General features: G+C 50.3%; 1 protein-coding gene across 1 annotated transcript; it reads right to left on the bottom strand.

Moving 5' to 3' along the window:
* Nucleotides 1-106: 106 nt before the first annotated feature.
* FFAR4 (free fatty acid receptor 4) lies at nt 107-18018 on the bottom strand. The gene is made up of 3 exons (XM_036336568.1): nt 16956-18018; nt 9444-9572; nt 107-715 (listed from the first exon to the last, which is right to left on the bottom strand). The coding sequence occupies exons 1-3, from the start codon at nt 17520-17522 to the stop codon at nt 326-328; spliced, it is 1086 nt and encodes a 361-aa protein (XP_036192461.1). The 5' UTR covers nt 17523-18018; the 3' UTR covers nt 107-325.
* Nucleotides 18019-18792: the final 774 nt, after the last annotated feature.

The following is an 18792-nucleotide window of genomic DNA, read 5'->3' on the forward strand; positions in this document are numbered from 1 at the left end:
TTCAGAAACCAGCCAGGTGTGGCTTTATATGCAGGAGATGTGATTGTTGAACAGGTATAAATAAAAATTTATTACATTCAATCATACGACAAACACACTGAAAAAGTTCATATTTCAAGAAACCCATAACAAATCCTTTTATAAAGGCTACAATGCTTTCGCTGAAGGATCTCCCCTTAATTTACTGGTGCCCTGAACATATTTGCATAGGTTACATCTTCCTAAAGCAGGGCACCCTGGTGTGAGGGTCCTGGAGATGCACTCCCTTCGAAGACACACCAGTGGCTCACCAGAGTGACCCACTCTGCCTCTAGAGAAAAATTAATTATGTGGAAATGATGGACAGGTCATTTCTCCTGAGAGACGTGTCTGTAAACATGGCTCCCTTGTCTGGGAAGAAGATGCCCCGGAAAATTTTCCTCCATTCGTTCCTGAACAGGGACATGTTGTAGAGGATGGGGTTCAGGGCCGCGTTGGCGAACGTGAAGGCCACCACCCAGAAGAAGAGTGATGGCCAGATGACCAGGTCCTGCTTGAAGTTCTGGATCAGGATGAGCAGGATGGTGATGATGATGGGGCTCCACATGATGAAGAAGGAGATCATGAGCAGGAAGAGGGTGCGGAAGAGCCGGAAGTCCTGCTGCGACACGCGGATCTGGTGGCTCTCCGAGTACGCCAGGCTCACCGTCAGCCTCCGGCGCGACGCCTTGGTGATCTGCGGGGACACAAGCAGCCGAGCCACAGTCACCGCAGGTGACAGCAGGGAGATTTGGGTCATGAGGAGCACAGGGCGCCAGAGTTGGAATCTGCTGCCCCCGCTGCACTGGGACTATTTTGTGCGGAGAGCGCATCCTTAGGAGAGATTGGTCTACCCTTAGGAGAGGTTGGTCCACCCTTAGGTGAGGTTGGTCCACCCTTAGGTTCGTTGAAGAAATGGGGCACCTGGGTGGCCCCCTGAGAAAAAAGGCAGGAAATCATCCACTTGTAGTGGACGAGGGGAAGTGAAAGGCCTGCATTGGATGGGGTAGAAGAGGGAGGTGAGAACAGAAGCACAGGGCTTTGGGCTGAGTGTGTCCTTCTCCCAGATGTATTTGTTAAAACCTAACCTCCAAAGCTATGCTATTAGGAGGTGGGGCCTTTGCGAGGTGATTAGGTCATAGGGAGGAAGCCCTGCTGAGTGGGATTAGTGCCCTTAAGGAAGAGATGAAGGGCCCTAGCCGGTTAGGCTCCGTGGATAGAGCATCTGCCTGTGGACTGATGGGTCCCAGGTTCGATTCTGGTCAAGGGCACATGCCTGAGTTGTAGGCTCGATCCCTAGTAGGGTGCGTGCAGGAGGCAGCTGATCAATGATTCTCATCATTGATGTTTCTATCTCTCCCTTCCTCCCTGAAATCAATAAAAAAAAAAGAAAAGAATCGATTCTCCTCTTCTGATAAACAGAGCACTCCTTAGAAATATTCTACTAAAAAAGAGAGAGAGAGAGATGAAGGGATTAATCTTCATTCATTGGCAGTTATAGAATAGTCATGGGGATGTAGTCAATACAGTGATATTGTAATAACCATGGAGGTGCCAGGTGGGTGGAAGATTATCTGAGAGATCATCAGGTAAGTCATATAAATATCTAACCACTATGCTGCACACCTGAAAAACAAATTAATACTCAATATCAACTGTAATTTAAAATATTTTGAATTAAAACATTAGAAAAGAGGCCCGAGAGTGCTCCCTGGACACTGCTGCTGTGGGAAGACATGGTGTGAGGTGGGCAGTCTGCAGCCTGAGGGAGGCTCTCACCAGGACCCCATGCTGGCGCCCTGATTTCCCACTTCCAGGTTCTGGAGCGGTGAGAAATCAATGTCTATTGTTTATAAGCCACGCAGTCTGCGGTATTTTGTGATGACAGTCCAAAGAGACTGAGACACACAACTTCCCTACTGTCTCTTTTTTTGAAAGAGCTAAGTATTGTTTGCACAAAAGCAACATGTGCTGAAGATACAAACTTAAACAGGACGATGCCGAAGGAGTCTGGGGTGGGGCTGAGCTTCGGCGTTTCTCATGAGCTCCTGTGCAGCTGCTGCTGCTGCTGGTCCGAGGGCCACACTTTGAGTAGTGAAGTGTGTCTCCCAGGCCCGGGGTGGTGGGTAGGCTCGGGGTGGGGGGGGGGGGGGGGGGGCGGAGGAGTCTGGCCTCCCTGGTGGCTGGGAAGAGTCCAGTGCTCAGGTGCAGGCCGCCCTGGAGATACATTCAGCATCCTGCCTTGATGCCTAATTCCAGTTGTCCTTTAAGCACAGCCAGAGGGCAGAAGGCCTGCTGTCCCCTATCACTTGCTCAGCTTTAATGGTACCCAGAGTTTTGGGGGTGAGAGGGACAAAGATTTGTGATGGTGAACAGGGGACAAACTGGTGCCTAGCTAGCACAGGATGCAATGGGGCACTGTACCTGTTAGCTTGACATGCTTTGTTCCAGCCTGCGACCTCTGTCCCCAAGGAAGAGATCAAATTTAGAATGTGTTGGTCACATGCATGGTCCTTGCTAACTCCCATTTGCTTAGTCTGGCCCCGTGTCCTGCTATAGCCACCCAGTGGGTGCTTACATGACTGGAGACATTAATGGCCACAAATCTCATTAGCAGGCCTGCCTAGGCCCATTCCACTAAGATTCTGGAATCTCAAGAGGGGAAGCAATTTGAAAGCAATTAGCGTAATTCACAGTTTGGGCAAGTTTAACTAAAAGGTCACAATGGCTTAAAATAGTCTGCTTAGAATACCTGTTACTAGCTCATTAAAGAGTAGCTGTGTGTTTTATGATGAAATGCAATTGCTTGTGGCTTCTGTGCAGTAGCTTAGGTCCACCTCTTGGTGCCGGAGACCAGGGCAGCAGATGCTGAGTGAACAGAGCCCTCTCTTCCCCACCCACATCCCAACCTCAAGAACAGAGGGAATCAGGCTCGCTGGGAATCAGCCCTCGGGGAGGGCTCCCTGTGTGCCAGGCACTGTACTGTGCATTTATATTTATAAATTATCGCGTTTCATCTTTACAGCTGCTCTGTAGATTGGTACTATCATTATTTCAGCTGCAGAGATGAGGATAATGAACCCCAGGCAATTCGAGTAACTTGTTGAGGGTTACTTCACTGGTGATACCTGGTCAAAGTCCCCATCTGTGCAAACCCAGCTTAGTTGAGATAAAGACGAGCCACATCATAAAAGGCTCCAAAGGGGCTGCCATCCTCTTCAGCCCCCCCCGCCTCTGCCTGTTCCGCAGGGTGGGGCTGCCCAGGAGACATAACCCACCATCTCAGGCTCGCATGCCTGAGGTCACATTGGCACACCCAGGTCTGGAAGCTGCTGCGTAGAATCAAGTTAGAATGTGTGTGCAGGTGAAAGCTGCTTAAGCTGAGACTACCTGGGCCAACAGACCTAGGAGAGTAACTGCTGGGCAGGTTGGCAGGTGGAAGGGCTGCAGGGGAAATGCCACCACCTCTGAATAGGGGTGTCACTCTAGTCCAGCCATGGGCAAACTACGGCCCGCGGGCCTGTTTGAAATGAATAAAACTAAAAAAAAAAAAAAAAGACCGTACCCTTTTATGTAATGATGTTTACTTTGAATTTATATTAGTTCACACACACACTCCATCCATGCTTTTGTTCCGGCCCTCCGGTCCAGTTTAAGAACCCATTGTGGCCCTCGAGTCAAAAAGTTTGCCCACCCTTGGTCTAGTCCTATGTGCAGCCTGGTGGACACATAAGGAATGATTCAAAAGCAGCCTCATCGCTCGTGCTGCCCACATTGCCTGCCAAGAAGGATGAAATCCCTGGTACTTGGTCTTAGACATTTTCTGGAATGAATGATGGTGATGAAGGTTCATCCTGATTGAGCACTTATGTGCCAGGCCCTGTACATATCACTTGGTTTATCTCTTTAAATTCTCCCAGCAGTTCTGTGACATATGTACTTTGAGGATCCCCATTTTACAGATGAGGAAACTAAGGCTAAAAGAGGTTAAACAACTTGCCCAACAGCACCCAGCACTTGCAGAGCTGGGCTTCAAACCCAGCCCATGCTCTTAAACGAGTTCCTTCCCGCTCTCTACTGTCTCCAGCAGTGGAAAGCCTTTGCCCAGCCTGTAACTCCAAGCTCCAGTGCCAGGAGCTCTGAGAAGGAAGGCTTCCCGGTTCGTCTGCTCGGCACCAGCGGTGCTTTGTTTCAGGCAGTCGCATGGCACCTGCCACATACGCTGAGTGACAGATGCTGGAGCGTCATTCTTGCCTCTGAACCCCAGCTCCCTGGGTGCCGGGCTGCCCTGTGGCTTCTGTGCCTGACAATGACTGTGAGCAGACAGACAGACAAATTGGACTGACTCATGAGCCAAGTAGCTACGTGGTTGCGTCTTTTTTTAGAACTGACTGCTGCTACTATTTCCTTCTGGGCAGTTTCTGCAACTTCTGGGGAGTGAGGAGGAAAATGGGCCCATTATAATGAAAGGTGGCTCCTCCTCTTCTCTCTTCCCCACATTAGATGACAAGACTTGTCAGCTGCTACCCAGGGCTTTCAGTGTCCCTGGCATTGGGCAGAATGCTTGATGTGCTTTGAAACTAAATGCTCAATTCACTTCTGAGGATTAACTTTAATCCTTAAAACAAGCCAATGGGGTATGTTCTGTCATTACCCCATTTAGGAACAAGAGACGAGGCTCTGAGCAGTGAAGTGACTTGCACAAAGCCTGGAGACCAAGTGGGAGTGTGGACCTGGGTGGGGGAGTTCCTCACTGGGCACTGCTGCAGGGAGAGAGGACAGCGCCGGGAATGTGGTCCACAGCCACCTGCATCAGTCACCTGGCACTTGATAAAATGCACCTGGTTGGGCTGCTTTCACACACTCTGCTTCTGTGGGTCTGAGTAAAGCCTAGAAATCTACACTTTCATAAGCTCCCCAGATGAGTCTCCCCACTAAAGCACGAGAACTACTGATCTGGGGCAACAGACTTGAACTTTCTCCCAGACCTTTGAGGAGTCACTTTAAAAATATATATATATTTTTTATTGATTTCAGAGAGGAAGGGAGAGAGAGAGAAACATCAATGCTGAGAGAGAATCATTGATTGGCTGCCTCCTGCACCGCCCCCACTGGGGATCAAGCCCGAAACCTGAGCATGTGCCCTGACCAGAAATCGAACCATGACCTCCTGGTTCATAGGTCAATGTTCAACCACTGAGCCACACTGGCAGGGCTTGAGGAGTCACTTGATAAATTGTTTGAGACTCGTCGCCTTCATCTGAAGGCTGTGAGGGACCCTTCTCTCCACCTCAGACCCTTAGCCACTCCCCCAGACCATGGTTGCTGACAGGTGGGTGCTGGGAGAGGTTGCTCCCCACCGACACGGCTCAGGTCCTTGAGCGCTGGGTCCCCTTGGGGGCTGCTTGGTCAATCAGCAACTTCCTAATTAGAATCATCAGACAATAGCCTCCATCCTCCCAGAAGGCCCATCTCCCTTTCCATAGCAAACAGGCCTCAGAGCTGGGGAATGAGGGTCAGACGTGGGGAATGAGGGTCATGCGTGTTCACTTCCCAGCACCTTCACGTTCAGCTGAAACGTTTTGTTTCTCAGGTAAGCTCTGAGATAGAAAAGCATTGTCCAGCTTTAAGCCACAGACTCACTCCCACGCAATAAACATTTATTGAGCCCCTTCTATGTGCCAAGCACTCGTATAGGTGCTGGATATATAGCAAAAAGCAAGGGCACCCTGTCTACCCTGCACTTCCACGTTAGTGTGTAGTAGGGAATGGGGAGGAGGAACAAGAAACATACAAACAAAGGGTAGAAGCGTCTCACCTTGCCATGGCAATGGTTGCTGGGTGACAATATAAACCAAGGCCCAACAGCTAACATGGACAGCCCGATCGAAGGTACTTGGGAGTGGCTGGGAGACTATTTCCCTGGGAAACTGTTGACTGGAAAAAGCCACTGAAGATGTATAGCCTGGCTGAGTCATGAGTGAAAAGGAAGCAGGGCAGGCAGAAGGGCAGATAAGACGGGAAGAGCCCAGGTGACGTCTACTCTCAATCCTGACCAGGGCAGAACCAGCAATGAGGGTGGGGCCTTCAGAGCAGTTTCCCAAAGGAGACGCGTGGGGCGCCAGCCCAGAGAGATGCTCTGTGGGGAGTAGAGTCCTGCTGTCAGGTTCAGCCATGCTGTCTCCTCTGACCCTGTGCTGGTGGTTCCCAAAGTACATTAACATAGTAAAGACTCTGAGAAGTCCTGCAGCCAAGAAATCCATGTAACTTTGATTAGCTTAGCATTTCCCAAACTCGTTTGATCATGGAACCCTTCCTAATATCTAACATCCCATGGAGTTCTAGAGAGTGCATAAGGGGGAACCCTGCTTTAGAGGAATAAAAGATCAGGGTGATCTGTAAGGGGCACTTCTCAGGCCTAGAGATGGAACCCGAGTTACAGTCAGTAGTGACAGGTGAAAGGTGGGGCTGACGAGAAAGGGGTACGTGGTGTAGCTTTGTGTCCCATGGCTTCACATGATTTGCTAATTGTGTCTCTATGAAGGTGGCTAATTAACACTGACATTCTATTGCTTTTACTGAGTTATGCTCTTGACAGAAAAACTCAGCAGAAAAGCTGGTTTGGTATCTCTGCGTATGGATGTCTTCAGAGGTATCCTGCCCAGACCCTCCATCCACCTGGCGGCAACTCACCCGCTTCCAAGTTACCAGCCTGGCAAACCCACAGGTGCAAAGCGAGGACACATGTTATAGTCCTCCCGGAAAATGGGCAACAGTTTTGCTAGTAAGTGAGAAGTAATTTTTTAAAAAGTCTTATATTTGCATTAACATTGTGATTTTCAAAACATTATCATTATCTGCTCTCATTTTGTTGTGCTAAACAATCCACTGGGGCCCATTTAGCTCCAGAGAAAACAGAGTGACTTGCCTAAGGTCACACAGAAATAAGGCTTGGACTAGCACCCGGGTCTTCAGACTCTTCAACCAGTGATTTTCCCACTGCCCACGAGGAGAAGGTCCTGTTGGCCCTATCAGTGCCTTACTCACTCAGTGAGTGTTCATTGAGCACTAACAAGGGATGAGCCAGGCCCCTGATCTAAGCATGGGGCTATAACAGCAAACAAAGGCTGCCCTCATGGAGCTCGCATTCCAATGGGAAAGACAGATGACATACAAATAGATACATATAAAGGGAATATGATGGGGTTGTAAGTGCTTTGAGAAGAAGTAAATAAAGAGAATTGGAGAATGATGGGAAGTCTCTGTGGGGGACAGCCTTTTGAATGGAGACCTAACTGAAGGGGAGGAATGGCCCATGCAGGAATTTGGGGATGAGAGATCTAGGAGCAAAGAAGGCAGATGCAATGGCTCTAAGGCAGCAATGTGCTGGCACATGGGAAGAATAGCCCCAAAGCCAACATGGACACAACAGAGGGGAGAAGATGAGGTGAGAGGGGCAGGCAGGGGCCAGATCACATAGAACCTTAAGGAGGTGTCTCCTAGCCAATTCATCAGTCTTCTGGGACTCTGCATATAAACCCAAGGCCAGCCTTCAGTCCTTCCTATCACAGAACCCAGGACAGCTCCTGGATGAAACAGAATATCTATCACGACTCACAGTTGTGAAATGGTGCCCTGAGTGATGGGGCGAAGATACAATTAGATCCCCTCACTTTCTTTACACATCCCCCAACTCATCAGGGCTCCTGGGGTCTCCTAGAATGTTCCAGGTGGGCCCTTGCCTGTGAAAACAATGAAGGAATGAAGGGGTGAGTAGGAAACCTTTTCTTAGAATAAGTCAGTCCTCCCTCTTGGCAGCTGAGAAGTAGGAGACATGAGTGAAAGGAGAAGGCCAGAGTCCTCTTGGCTTCTAAGGAACTCTGGAGCCAGGCGACCTTGCATTTTGATACTGCTGCTTATGAGCTGTGTGGCCTCGGGCAAGTTACTTAACCTCTCTGTACCTTGGTTTCCTCATCTGTCATTCTTAGCAGTATTGAATGAGTTAGTTCCTAACACACTATAAACACTACATAAATATTTGTTAAATAATTTTTAAAAATAATTTAAAATTATTTCTACATCTCTATACATTTTACATTTCCTTATCCCCTCACTTCCTTTAACATAACAGTAATAGCAAACACGTACCACATAGCACTTACACATGCTAGACACTGTAGCAGGCACCTTACAGACCTTAACTCTAGGCCTGAACTGACCTCATGCCCTTGAAAAGCCCCAGAAGGGGTCACTTGAAGGAGGGTCAGAAGTCCACTGATGGGGGGGAGTCCAGGGGATACCACGGGACCCAGGACTAGCAGACTCGGATGGAGGTGCGGCTGGCTTTGGGTTTTGAGCATCTAAACGGTGACAGATCTCAGCTACAAAGCAAGAGCCATAAAAGTGGCCAGACAGCAAGCAGGACCTACAGGGCCCCACTTCAATATCCCTGTGTGCCAGTTGACCCATAATATGCTGTAAAACCAAGATCGGACAACTGTAAACCTCTGAGAGGACTCAAAGGCTTTGCAGTAAACCTTCTCAAACAGGCACAAACACACATACACATGATTGACCTGGGCCAGCACATACATGTAAACAGGCTGGCAGGTCTTTTTACACCCCTACATGCTTGCTCCGAAGGCAGAGGCCAGGGCCTGTGTCAGCGGCTTTGGAAAGGCACATTTCCGGGGCTGGGGGCTAGGGCAGCGGGTGCAAGGAGAGTGGTGGGAGCTGGGGACGGTGCTGTCTGTCGTGCTGTTTCTGGAAGCTGCTCCGGGAGTGGGGTCAGTTTGCAGGCTGGGTGTGTATGCTGGGTGTGCTTTTCTGTATGTAGATTATGCGTCAATAAAACATTTTAAAAGTGTGTGTTCTCTCACTACATTGCTGTGTGTGGTAGGGAAACAAGGACACAGTCCTAAAGCCCATAAAATAAATTATGTCACAGCTGTATGACAGAAGATTATCAAAATAATGAGGCAGAGATAAAGGATCTGATATGGGAAGATGTTATGACAGAGTGTTAATCGAAAAAAGAAAGTTAAGAAACAGATAGTAGTATCTCAAATCTGAAAAATAGTTGATATTTGATCATTTTATATGGTTTATCACATACATAGAAAAAAACTATGTCTATATGTAAATAACTTGGAAAAACATACAATGAATTCACAACCGGGGTAGCATAGATTTTTAGTTTGTATGTTACCCATTTCCATATGTCTTTAATTTTTTTGTAATAAACTTGTATTTAGTGATTAGTGACAAATAATAGCCATCATAAAGGTATAACTTTTCTTTTTGCAGGAGGCGTAGATCTCAGCAGTGAGCCAGAATTGGTAACTTCTGGCTAAGGTAACGTCTAACCCAGAAATGCTAAGACGCCACCTGAGCGCAGGGCAGCTGCGGTCCGGAAGCACACGTACCTGTAAAATTTTGGAGTAGCTGATCACAATGAGCAGTCCTGGCACCAAGAAGTTCAGGGTGACGAAGGACACATCCCAGGAGATTTCTCCGGCGATGCTGGGCCAAACCAGTGTGCAAATCAGAATTTCCTAGTCACAAGAAGGAAGAGAAGGTCATTTAAATGCTGGCTTCTTCTTTGCCTTACGCTCATTCCAGCTGGGGGTTTACCTGGCACTGTAACACTGTTGTGTTAGTTACACTACCACACAACTGACAAGAAATCCCAGAATCTCTTCCACGGCCCACGCAACCCCACTTACAAATCATTTGCCTCTGACCTCACCATCACTATCATTATTATTCCCGTTCTCCAGGGGAGGCAACCGGGCCTCAGGGTCACAGGCTGGTAAGAGCCAGAGTTAGTTCCCAGGCATGACTCCAAGCCCAGTGCTCAAGGCAACAGGGTCCACATTAAGGCATAGAGTTCATTTAAAGGCTGTGCAAACGTCTACAAGCATCATGCTGCATCAGAGAAGGGCATGGCTGACGCCAGGGCAATGCTGGTGCCCAGACTCGGGAGTTCTGTCTGGGGGGGCCTCTCCCCAGAGGAGCACACGGCAGCCCCAGAGCAAGACGCAAGCACAAGTCTCCATCAGTTCAAGTGGCGACCACTGGAATGTGGCTAAAGAACCTGCAGGCGTGACCATGCTGCTGCCACTGTGTTGTGTTGAATTCAAATATCTGGCATTAATACAGACCCCCAAACAGCAGGACATTACTGAATAGTCAAGAGGTGCTGCAACAGTGTCCTCTGGTGAATAAGTAGGCCAATGAAGATTCCTATCTATCTATCTATCTATCTATCTATCATCTACCCATCCCTCCTCCCAAACACAAATATCCTGTGCCCGCTTCACTATAGGAACAAAACTGTTCAGGAAACAAGTTGCTCTTCCAAACACGTGACATAGGTTTTGAAAAGTATATTTGTGTAAAAGGACCGTATTATTGATTTCTGGTGAACAAGGCATCTTAACCACTGTCCAGAAGAAATATTATCATCCATAGCACCATTCATTCATTCATTCATTCATTCAATATTTACTAAATGCTATACTAGGCAAAGGCAAAGTTTTTGTCATTTCTCAACATGTATCATAATTAGGTGGTCAAACTCAAAATACTGTCAGATAGTCCCTTCTTCTCCTAGTCCAGTGATGGCGAACCTTTTGAGCTCAGCGTGTCAGCATTTTGAAAAACCCTAACTTAACTCCGGTGCCGTGTCACATATATAAATTTTTTGATATTTGCAACCATAGTAAAACAAAGACTTATATTTTTGATATTTATTTTATATATTTAAATGCCATTTAACAAAGAAAAATCAACCAAAAAAATGAGTTTGCGTGTCACCTCTGACACGTGTGTCATAGGTTCGCCATCACTGGGCTAGTCAGTATCAACAAAGCACTTAGTCCGCACCAAGTAACACTTACATTATCTCATTGGGTGTTCACAACAACCTTATGGAGATGTATTATTACTATTTTTTGAATTACACAGAGGAGGAAACTAAGGCTTAGAAACATACTCCTCAAATAATATAACACTAATGATGCAGTCCTGGTGAATCATATATTTTCCCTAAAGAGCTAAGACCAGCTGTGGTAGACAGTCAGACATGAGCAAAACAAGGACGATGGGCCAGGCACAGAAAGTCACCAGGGCAGAAAGCCCCACGTGCCTAACAATTAGCAAAACTGGGAAAACAAGAACCTCACCCCAAGGCATCCTTGGTTAAATGCAGTGTTTAATTTCATTTTAAAAATTAAAAAAAAAATCAGCAAGGACCAGGCCCAGAGTCACAGCTCTAACTCGATGTTATAATTGTGTTTCTATGGGAAAGTCTATTTGACGTAAATCATTTTGATTCTAGGTATTCTCTCCCAGGCTGTGACTCACAGGAGTTTGGCAGCGAGTCAAATCTCGAAGGTGGGGGCAGAGCGTTATAATATTCTCTGCATGTTTGAAATGTTTCCTGATTTTAAAAAGGAAATTTGAAAACCCAAAGTGCTAGGCCTGCTTTGTTACTGAGCTACAGAAGTAAAGCTGGCTGAGTCAACAAGTGTCCTTTAATTCGTTTGTTCAACCACTTATTGACCCAAGCCATGGTGGCTGAGCCACGGTGAGGCCACGGTGAGTGTGGGCTTGGTCTCTGCAGTCAGGGAGGGAGAGGCCCTAGGAAACTTCAATGCAGGGCATTGAGCTGGAAGCGCCCAGCAATCTACAGGTGACAGGAGAGTGGAGTCACCTGGCAAAGCTGCATCCTGGACGTTTATGTCAGCTGTGTCTGACAGGATGGGGTTTCCAGAGAATGGAGAAGCTGGAGCTCAGTGTCAGGACCAGAAGGGATGAAGGCAGGAGACCAGGCACATGTGGTTAAATGTGACTTGCATCCTCCCAGCCCAACCTCCACCCCTCCCTAAAACACTCATTCATTCCCATGGCTTCTTTTTGCAGATGATGCTGAAATCTAGTCCTTTCAGCCAGTCTTCTTCTGAACCCCAGACTCACCCCACTACCCCGAGGACATCTCTGCAGGATGCCTCACAGGCACGTCAAGCCTCCCACCTCCCACTTCCAAAAGCTTCCACCTCCTGGAGTCACTGACTCCACATGGAGCTGCCATTCCCCAAGCTGCCAGGAACCTGAGTACTAGCCTTCTGCCTTCTGCCTCCCCGCTCAGAGGGAACCTCCGAGTTCCACCTCGCAGCTATCCGACCCACCCACAGATCTCATTCTAACTGGCCACCCCTCCCAGACCAGGCCATCTCTCCCTGAAGAGGTGTACCTGGCCCTTCTCCAGCTGGCCCCTGCCAACCCTCCTGGCACAATCTCTTGCTCACTATGGGCTATTTCCTGTGCCGGCAATGTTCCTTCAGCCCCCCACATCCTTGTCTGGCTACCGGCCTCTCATCTTCACACTCCGCTGGGTCTCATTCTTGCCCCTGTGGATAGGGACCTCTTCCCACAGGCCCTGCTCAAACGCCGCCTTCTCCCCACACTGGTTGAGCTACAGGCAAATGCCACCTGATTCCAGCTGTTCCCTGTAAGCTTCTCTAATGATTCTTCTGATACTTTTTTTTAAGTATTTTAAAATTGATTTTGAGAGAGAGAGAGATCAATTTGTTGTTCCACTTATCTATGCATTCATTGGTTGATTTTTGTATGTGCCCTGACTGAAGATTGAACCTGCAACCATGGCATATAGGACTATGCTTCAACCAACTAAGCTACTTGGCTAGGGCTCTAAAGACTCTTCTGGAACACCTTGGGGATCACTTCATAAATCATCCTTCCTGTCCCACCTCTTCAAACAAAAAATGTAAGACTTCAAGGTCATTTTAAGGAACTTCAAATCCTACTTGCACATCTCCTCTCCGATTAGCTTCCCAACAGAAAAGACAGAAAATACCAATGCAAATGATAGACTTACTGTCGTTTATCTTAAAAGCATCCTCTAATGTTAACAAAGGCAAGCAAACTGTTTCCTGAGCCAAACCCACACTCAATAGAGACACGATGGCATTACTGGCCTCATATTAAATCCGGGCAGGGTGGGCAGTGGGACCAAGGCTGCCAAGTATGAACTCATGAAAATGACACCAGGAGGAACAGACTGACCCCGGCTAAATTCCAGTTCCATCTCTTACCTGCTTTATGATTTTAGGCATTTCTTCCTCCAGGAAATAAACACAAGAACACCTACTCATGGGACTGAATTCTGCCAGGGTCCGGGACCATCTGCATGCTCAAAAAATGCACTTCCTTGAAGAGGCTGAGAGTGTCTTGGGCATGTAACCCAGGGTGAGGGCAGGGGGAGAGGTGCTCAGCAAATGTTTGTAGAATAAATGGGCTGCACATTCTGGCCAGGGTGGACAGTCCTCCCCAGCTGCCAGTGAGGGTCATCGCCCCACCGGGGCCACGGCACACACGGGCAGGAATGCCGTTGATACAGGCTGAGCTGACCTGGATGAAATGTCTAAGTTACTAGGATGTGTCCACCCTCTGAAAATGGCAGTCTATTATTTTACGGCAATCAGAAGAATTACACTGTTTAAAGACTGTTTAAAATATTTCTAACCACAGATAAGGAAACTAATAATAGCTGGTAATTTTTGAGCGCTTAACCGTGTCTGTGCCAGATGTTGGCCCACTTACTGAATATTAGTCCCCATAACAATCCTAGAAAGTGAGAATCTGTTATCAGGCCCATTTTGCAAATGAGGAAGGTGAGGTAGAGAGATCAGGACCACTCGCTTGCCCCTGTCACACAGCTCCTAAATGGCAGAGATAGGATTCAAATTCACAACATTTGACTCCAAAGCCCACATTCGTCATACCAAATTGTGCAGCATTTTCTGAAATGTCCATTATTTCACGCTCCCTTCAGGGAAGTCACCCTGAACTGCTTGCTGGGTTACCCTGGACTGCTGGGCACCCACTGCCCAGATGGACAAAGGGAATCACGTTTCTGATTTGGTGGGGCTGGGGGTTGGGGGTCCAGGTAAGCAGAAAGCCCCCTGGCCAGTGCTCCTTGAGGGCAGAGCGCCAGCTTGTGCTCTGGGTCAGTTAGTTCATTCTCTGTGCCTGTGGTTTGGGTAGGAAATGTTCTCCATCCACAACCTCCATATTTCATGTCCAAGTGGGAGGTGGCAGGCCAAACCTACAGCCAGGAATGGGCAGTAGGGGACTGAGAAAACAAGCCTGTGCTGATTTTAATATGAGACTTAGTTCAGTCTAGACCAGATCCTTCTCTGTCTCTCTTTTTTTAATGGCCACACTCCCTTTTGTCCCCCCATTTCTCACTCTTTTTAACTTACTTCTTAAACCACTGGGCCTGTTTGCTCACCTATAAAAAGAGATGTTTCCTGCACGCTCAGGGCACAGCCTTGGAGGAACGAGGGTTTTTTCTGTTTGTTGGCTTTCTGGCAGGTGCAAGGGTGGGGGCAGGGGGTTGGGGGAGGGAGGCATAACACAAAGGGGAAAAGACGAAGAGGATGGAGAGCTGGAAAGGACTGTGGAATTCTCATTACATGCTCCCTCCCCCCACCTCTACTAATTTCCGGGAACAGGGCTCCTGTAGCCAACTCACCTGTCCTCCAATCTCCTGCGGTGCTGTGAGAACCCAACTCTCTCCCTGTGGCTTTGCCCAAATCCCTCTCCTAAGGCTCTGAAGACCAAGGAGTTGTTTTCGAATTAAAATCAGAGGGGTCTGTGTGCCCTGCCCAAGGGGAACGGAGGGAAGGCCACCACCACACAGATCTCCATGGGAGCGCCTTGCACGGAATTCTAGTCATTCTGGAAGCGGAATGCAGAGGACTTTGACCACATCCAGGTGCCCCCCCCCCCCCTCCCGCACCGAGGGGTAAAATACAGAGTGGAAAGACACAGAAGACAACTGCGGTGTCCATGTCGGCAAGCAGCTGTAGTCTGGGCTTTTGGCCTAGAGGCAACAAGAGCCTCATTTTTTTGTTATTTGACAGTTAAGTAGGCGTGTACCTAAAACAATTGTAAAGGGAGAGGCACAAGATACACATCTAGAAACATAAGTTCCCCTTAAGCTCTATCCTTAATTCCCTGATTTGCTATTTATTTCTGTAAAAAAAAAAAAATGGGGAGAAATCCCTCAAGTTCTGTTAAAAATACAGAAGCACTAACTCAGTGACAGAATTACTTAAAAAAGAAAAAAATCAAAAGACTGATGGTGGAACCCCAGCTCCAAGCTGATCCAATTGGCCTGGGGTGAGGCCTGGTCTTCCATTTACTTGAGAGCATCTGTGTGGCCACCTGGATTCTTAGTGTATCTGGGCAGAGGAGGACCAGCTGCCCATGAAGCTAGGGCCCTTGGTCTCCCCAGTCCAGTGGCACCCACCAGCTCAGCTAATCCCAGCTTTCCCCGCCCCACTTAAAGAGACATGCCACAGGCTCACATATTCTTCCATCAAGTGCCACAGGCCTGAGGCAGTTCCTGCCTTTTGGTCACAAAACAAACCAAACAAGCAAAACCCCACAATGTATTCCACGCAAGACAGCAACTATTAGGAAAGGGACTTTTAGGGTTGTGTTAAAAAGACACTGCTTACACAGGATGCAGACTTCTCCCCAACCCCAGCAAAAGGCCTGGGTGACAGGTCAGGGGAACCCCCAGAGAAGCCCACCTCTGCGTCCAGGCTCAGGAAGAGACACCCAGGAAGGCACTGGTCCAAGGCTCAAAGCCTTCCCCTCACACACCCTCCCCTCCCCAACCCAGCCTCCCTGCCTTCCCACCCCACCCCTCTGGCCACTGCACGCGCCTCTCTTTGGGGCTGTGGTTTGTGTCAGGCTGGCTCCGGGTTGCCCACCTTCCCTCCTCGGGCCAGGGCTGAGCTTTCATGGGGAGCGACCTCTGGAGGAAGAAGGTGGGGGAAGAACCCAGCCGCAGCAGCCTGGGCAGGCTGAGCCGCCTTTTGGTAAGGTGCACAGACCTGAGTCCTTCCCCTGCCCGCCCTCGCAAGGCGCAGGAAGACACACACACAGGGGATGGCCGCCGGAACCGCCGACCACTGTCCTCCCCAGCCCGCGCTCAAGTCGGGCGTCCCAGAGTGAATCGCGGCTCGCATACCCTGCGGGGCCCAGCAGGCTAGCGACGCAAACAGACCCGCGCCCGCGTTTCTGGGGCGCGGACTGGAGCGGACCAGAGCCAACGTCAGGAGCGGCCCGCGGAACTGTTTTTAGATAGTGGACCCACCCACCCCCACGATCCCCATGACAACTGGGGGTCGTGGCGCCCCGATAAAGCTCATGGGCCCAGCCTCTGGGACCTGCGGGACATTCCGGGCGCCCAAGATATTCTGAAACCACCCATCACCCGGGGTGCCCAGGGTAAGCTCCCGCGGGCTAGTCTCATCCTTCCGTCTTGCAGTTGGAAAAACTGAGGCTCCGGGAGGAGAAACCACAACCCGCCCCCTAGAGGCCGTATTGGTTCTGGGGTCTCTAGGTCTCTCAGTCCCTTCCTCCCCGGCCCATCCACACGCACCTGCCCACCTCCAAGCAGGGCCCGTGCCCTGCTCCTCCTCGCGCTGAGGGCAGGTGCCCCAGCAAGCTCGTCCGTGGAGGAGGTGTGATGAGTGCTGTCGCGCCCGGCGAGCGAGCAGAATTTAGCAGGATGCGATTAACCACTCCGAATCCCCACGTTCCGTCTGCTGGCCGTTAAGCCCCCGTTATTTCATTAATTTTGCAATGAAGAGTCGGTGCATGTTGCAGGCATTTGGGGGACCCCACTTGCAGCATTTTGGTGGGCGTTTACGGGACCCACATTGCACGGTTGCAGTGAAATTTAAGGGATAAACTCCATAGCGCCGGGCACGGTGTCGGACACAGTGGTTCAGCGCAGCCAATGGCCTCTTCTCGCTGCTGTTCACCTGCATCCCAGGCGACCGTTCCCGTCGGATCCCCGCCCGCCTGCCCGCCCCGACAGCTGCCCGGCTCACCTGCTCGGAGCCCGGAAGCCGCTGTGGGAGGACGTGGAAGAAGACGCAGAGGGGCAGCGCGGCGAGCGCGGAGTAGCCCCAGATGAGCGCGAGCAGCGCCGCCCGAGCCCTCGGGCCGGGGCCCCGCACCCCGCGCTGCAGGCGCACGATGCACACCACGCGCTCCAGGCTGACGGCCGCCAGCGTGAGGATGGTGACGCTGCCGCTCAGGGTCATCACGTAGAGGAGCAGATGGCAGGCGACCGGGCCCAGCATCCAGGCCTCGGTCCAGCGCACGGCCAGCACCAGCGGGATGGCGCTGGTGAAGAGAAGGTCGGCGCAGAAGAGGTTGAGCACCAGGCAGGCGGTGGTGCCGCGGCGCCGTCGGCGCGCCACCAGCACCAAGGCACCCACGTTGCCCAGCAGCGACACCGCAAAGATGAGCGCCAGCACGACGGTCTCCACGGCGCTCAGCACCAGCCGGTGGTCGCCCTTGACTTCGGAGAAGAAGGAGAAGCGTGTTCGGTTGACCCGCTCCAGGATGCGCGGGGGCCCAGTGCCCGCCGCCAGCGCGCAATCAAGGGACATGCCCGGCGGCCGGCGGCCCGCAGCTGTCTGCGAGCGCGCTCATCTGGGAGGGGACTGCGCGCCACGGCTGGGAAGAGGGAGGGAGGCGGTTGTGACACCTCCCCTCTGACCCCCTCCCGACCGAGGAGCGCCGGCGCTGGGCGTAGCAGCCGAGCCCGGGCGCGGGAACGAGGAAGTGCCGGGCTGGGAACACACCGCGGCTGGAACGTCCCGCTGGGCCGGAAGGTGGTCGTCTAGAAAGGGATTTCACGTCCACCGGCAGGTTTGGGAGCGCCCCGCGGGCTGAGAAACCCCACCTAGGGAACCCTCAGAACCCCCGAGGCCTCTCCAGCCTCTCCCATACTCCAGTGGCACCCGGTGCGCTGAAGCCCTTCATCCACCAATTTAGCTAAAACTGATCCAGGAGTGTAGGTCGGTCGGAGCAGGACTTTGGAAGTCATTTCGGCCTGCGCTGTTCAGGCTTCACCAAAGAAGCCGCAGGGGTTGGAGGGGGTAAATTCCAAAGCACCTTGCAATGGATCCAGATTTGGGGGGAGGTGATAGGGGGAGAATGTTTTTTTTTTTTTATCATTGCTTAATAACGTGTGACTTAGGGGGGTGTTTCATCTCTCTGTGCCCCAGTTTTTTAATCCACGAAATGGGAAGAATAAGACATCTGATTGGATAATTATGAGGATCATATAAAGAGATTAACGCAGCACTAACCACACAGTAATTGTCCGGGAAGTGTCATCAATTATTAGCTACTGAAATGAAAACGCACGTAAATTTTGCATTCTGAGCAATGGTATAAAATGCCTTCGAGGAAAAAGAGTGACCTTGAATAAACTTGACACCCCAGAAGGACATCCCAGTGCTCTCAGGTGCACACACAGGCTGTGAACGTGCCGCAGGCACCCCAGTTTGACAAGCAAGGAGAAATCAAACCCCCTCAGAGATGAGGAAACTATGGCACAGAAAGCAGTGACTTGTCCAAGGAGGCCCCTGGTTAGTAATAAAAAGCCATGTCCCCTCCTCTGCCCCACACATTCCCACCACACCCATGCCTGTAGTTTTCTGTTATAGTAAGTCAGGCAGTTAGAGAGTGTAAAGTGCACTTGTGGCCCTAACAGTGCCAACTTCCTCACCACCCACGCCATCACCCCCTCTCCCCTTAGCCACACTGCCAGGCCTCTCCCACTTGCCCTTCTGTCTTGTGAGTGTCTCTGTGTATTTACGAAGGGTCCAGTGTGGCAGTCTCAGTGCTTTCTGAGGGGAGGGGTGCATTTGT

The sequence above is a fragment of the Myotis myotis genome, unplaced genomic scaffold (assembly GCF_014108235.1).
Source record: "Myotis myotis isolate mMyoMyo1 unplaced genomic scaffold, mMyoMyo1.p scaffold_m19_p_15, whole genome shotgun sequence".
Lineage (NCBI taxonomy): Eukaryota > Metazoa > Chordata > Mammalia > Chiroptera > Vespertilionidae > Myotis > Myotis myotis.

What these genes read in the sequence shown, in the direction of transcription:
- FFAR4 (XM_036336568.1), bottom strand. Translation starts at nt 17,522, where the DNA reads ATGTCCCTTGATTGCGCGCTGGCGGCGGGCACTGGGCCCCCGCGCATC. An exon ending in GGCTTCCGGGCTCCGAGCAG is followed by an intron (nt 9,573 to 16,955) that starts GTGAGCCGGGCA and finishes TCTTGTGACTAG; the next exon opens with GAAATTCTGATTTGCACACT. An exon ending in GCTACTCCAAAATTTTACAG is followed by an intron (nt 716 to 9,443) that starts GTACGTGTGCTT and finishes GTGTCCCCGCAG; the next exon opens with ATCACCAAGGCGTCGCGCCG.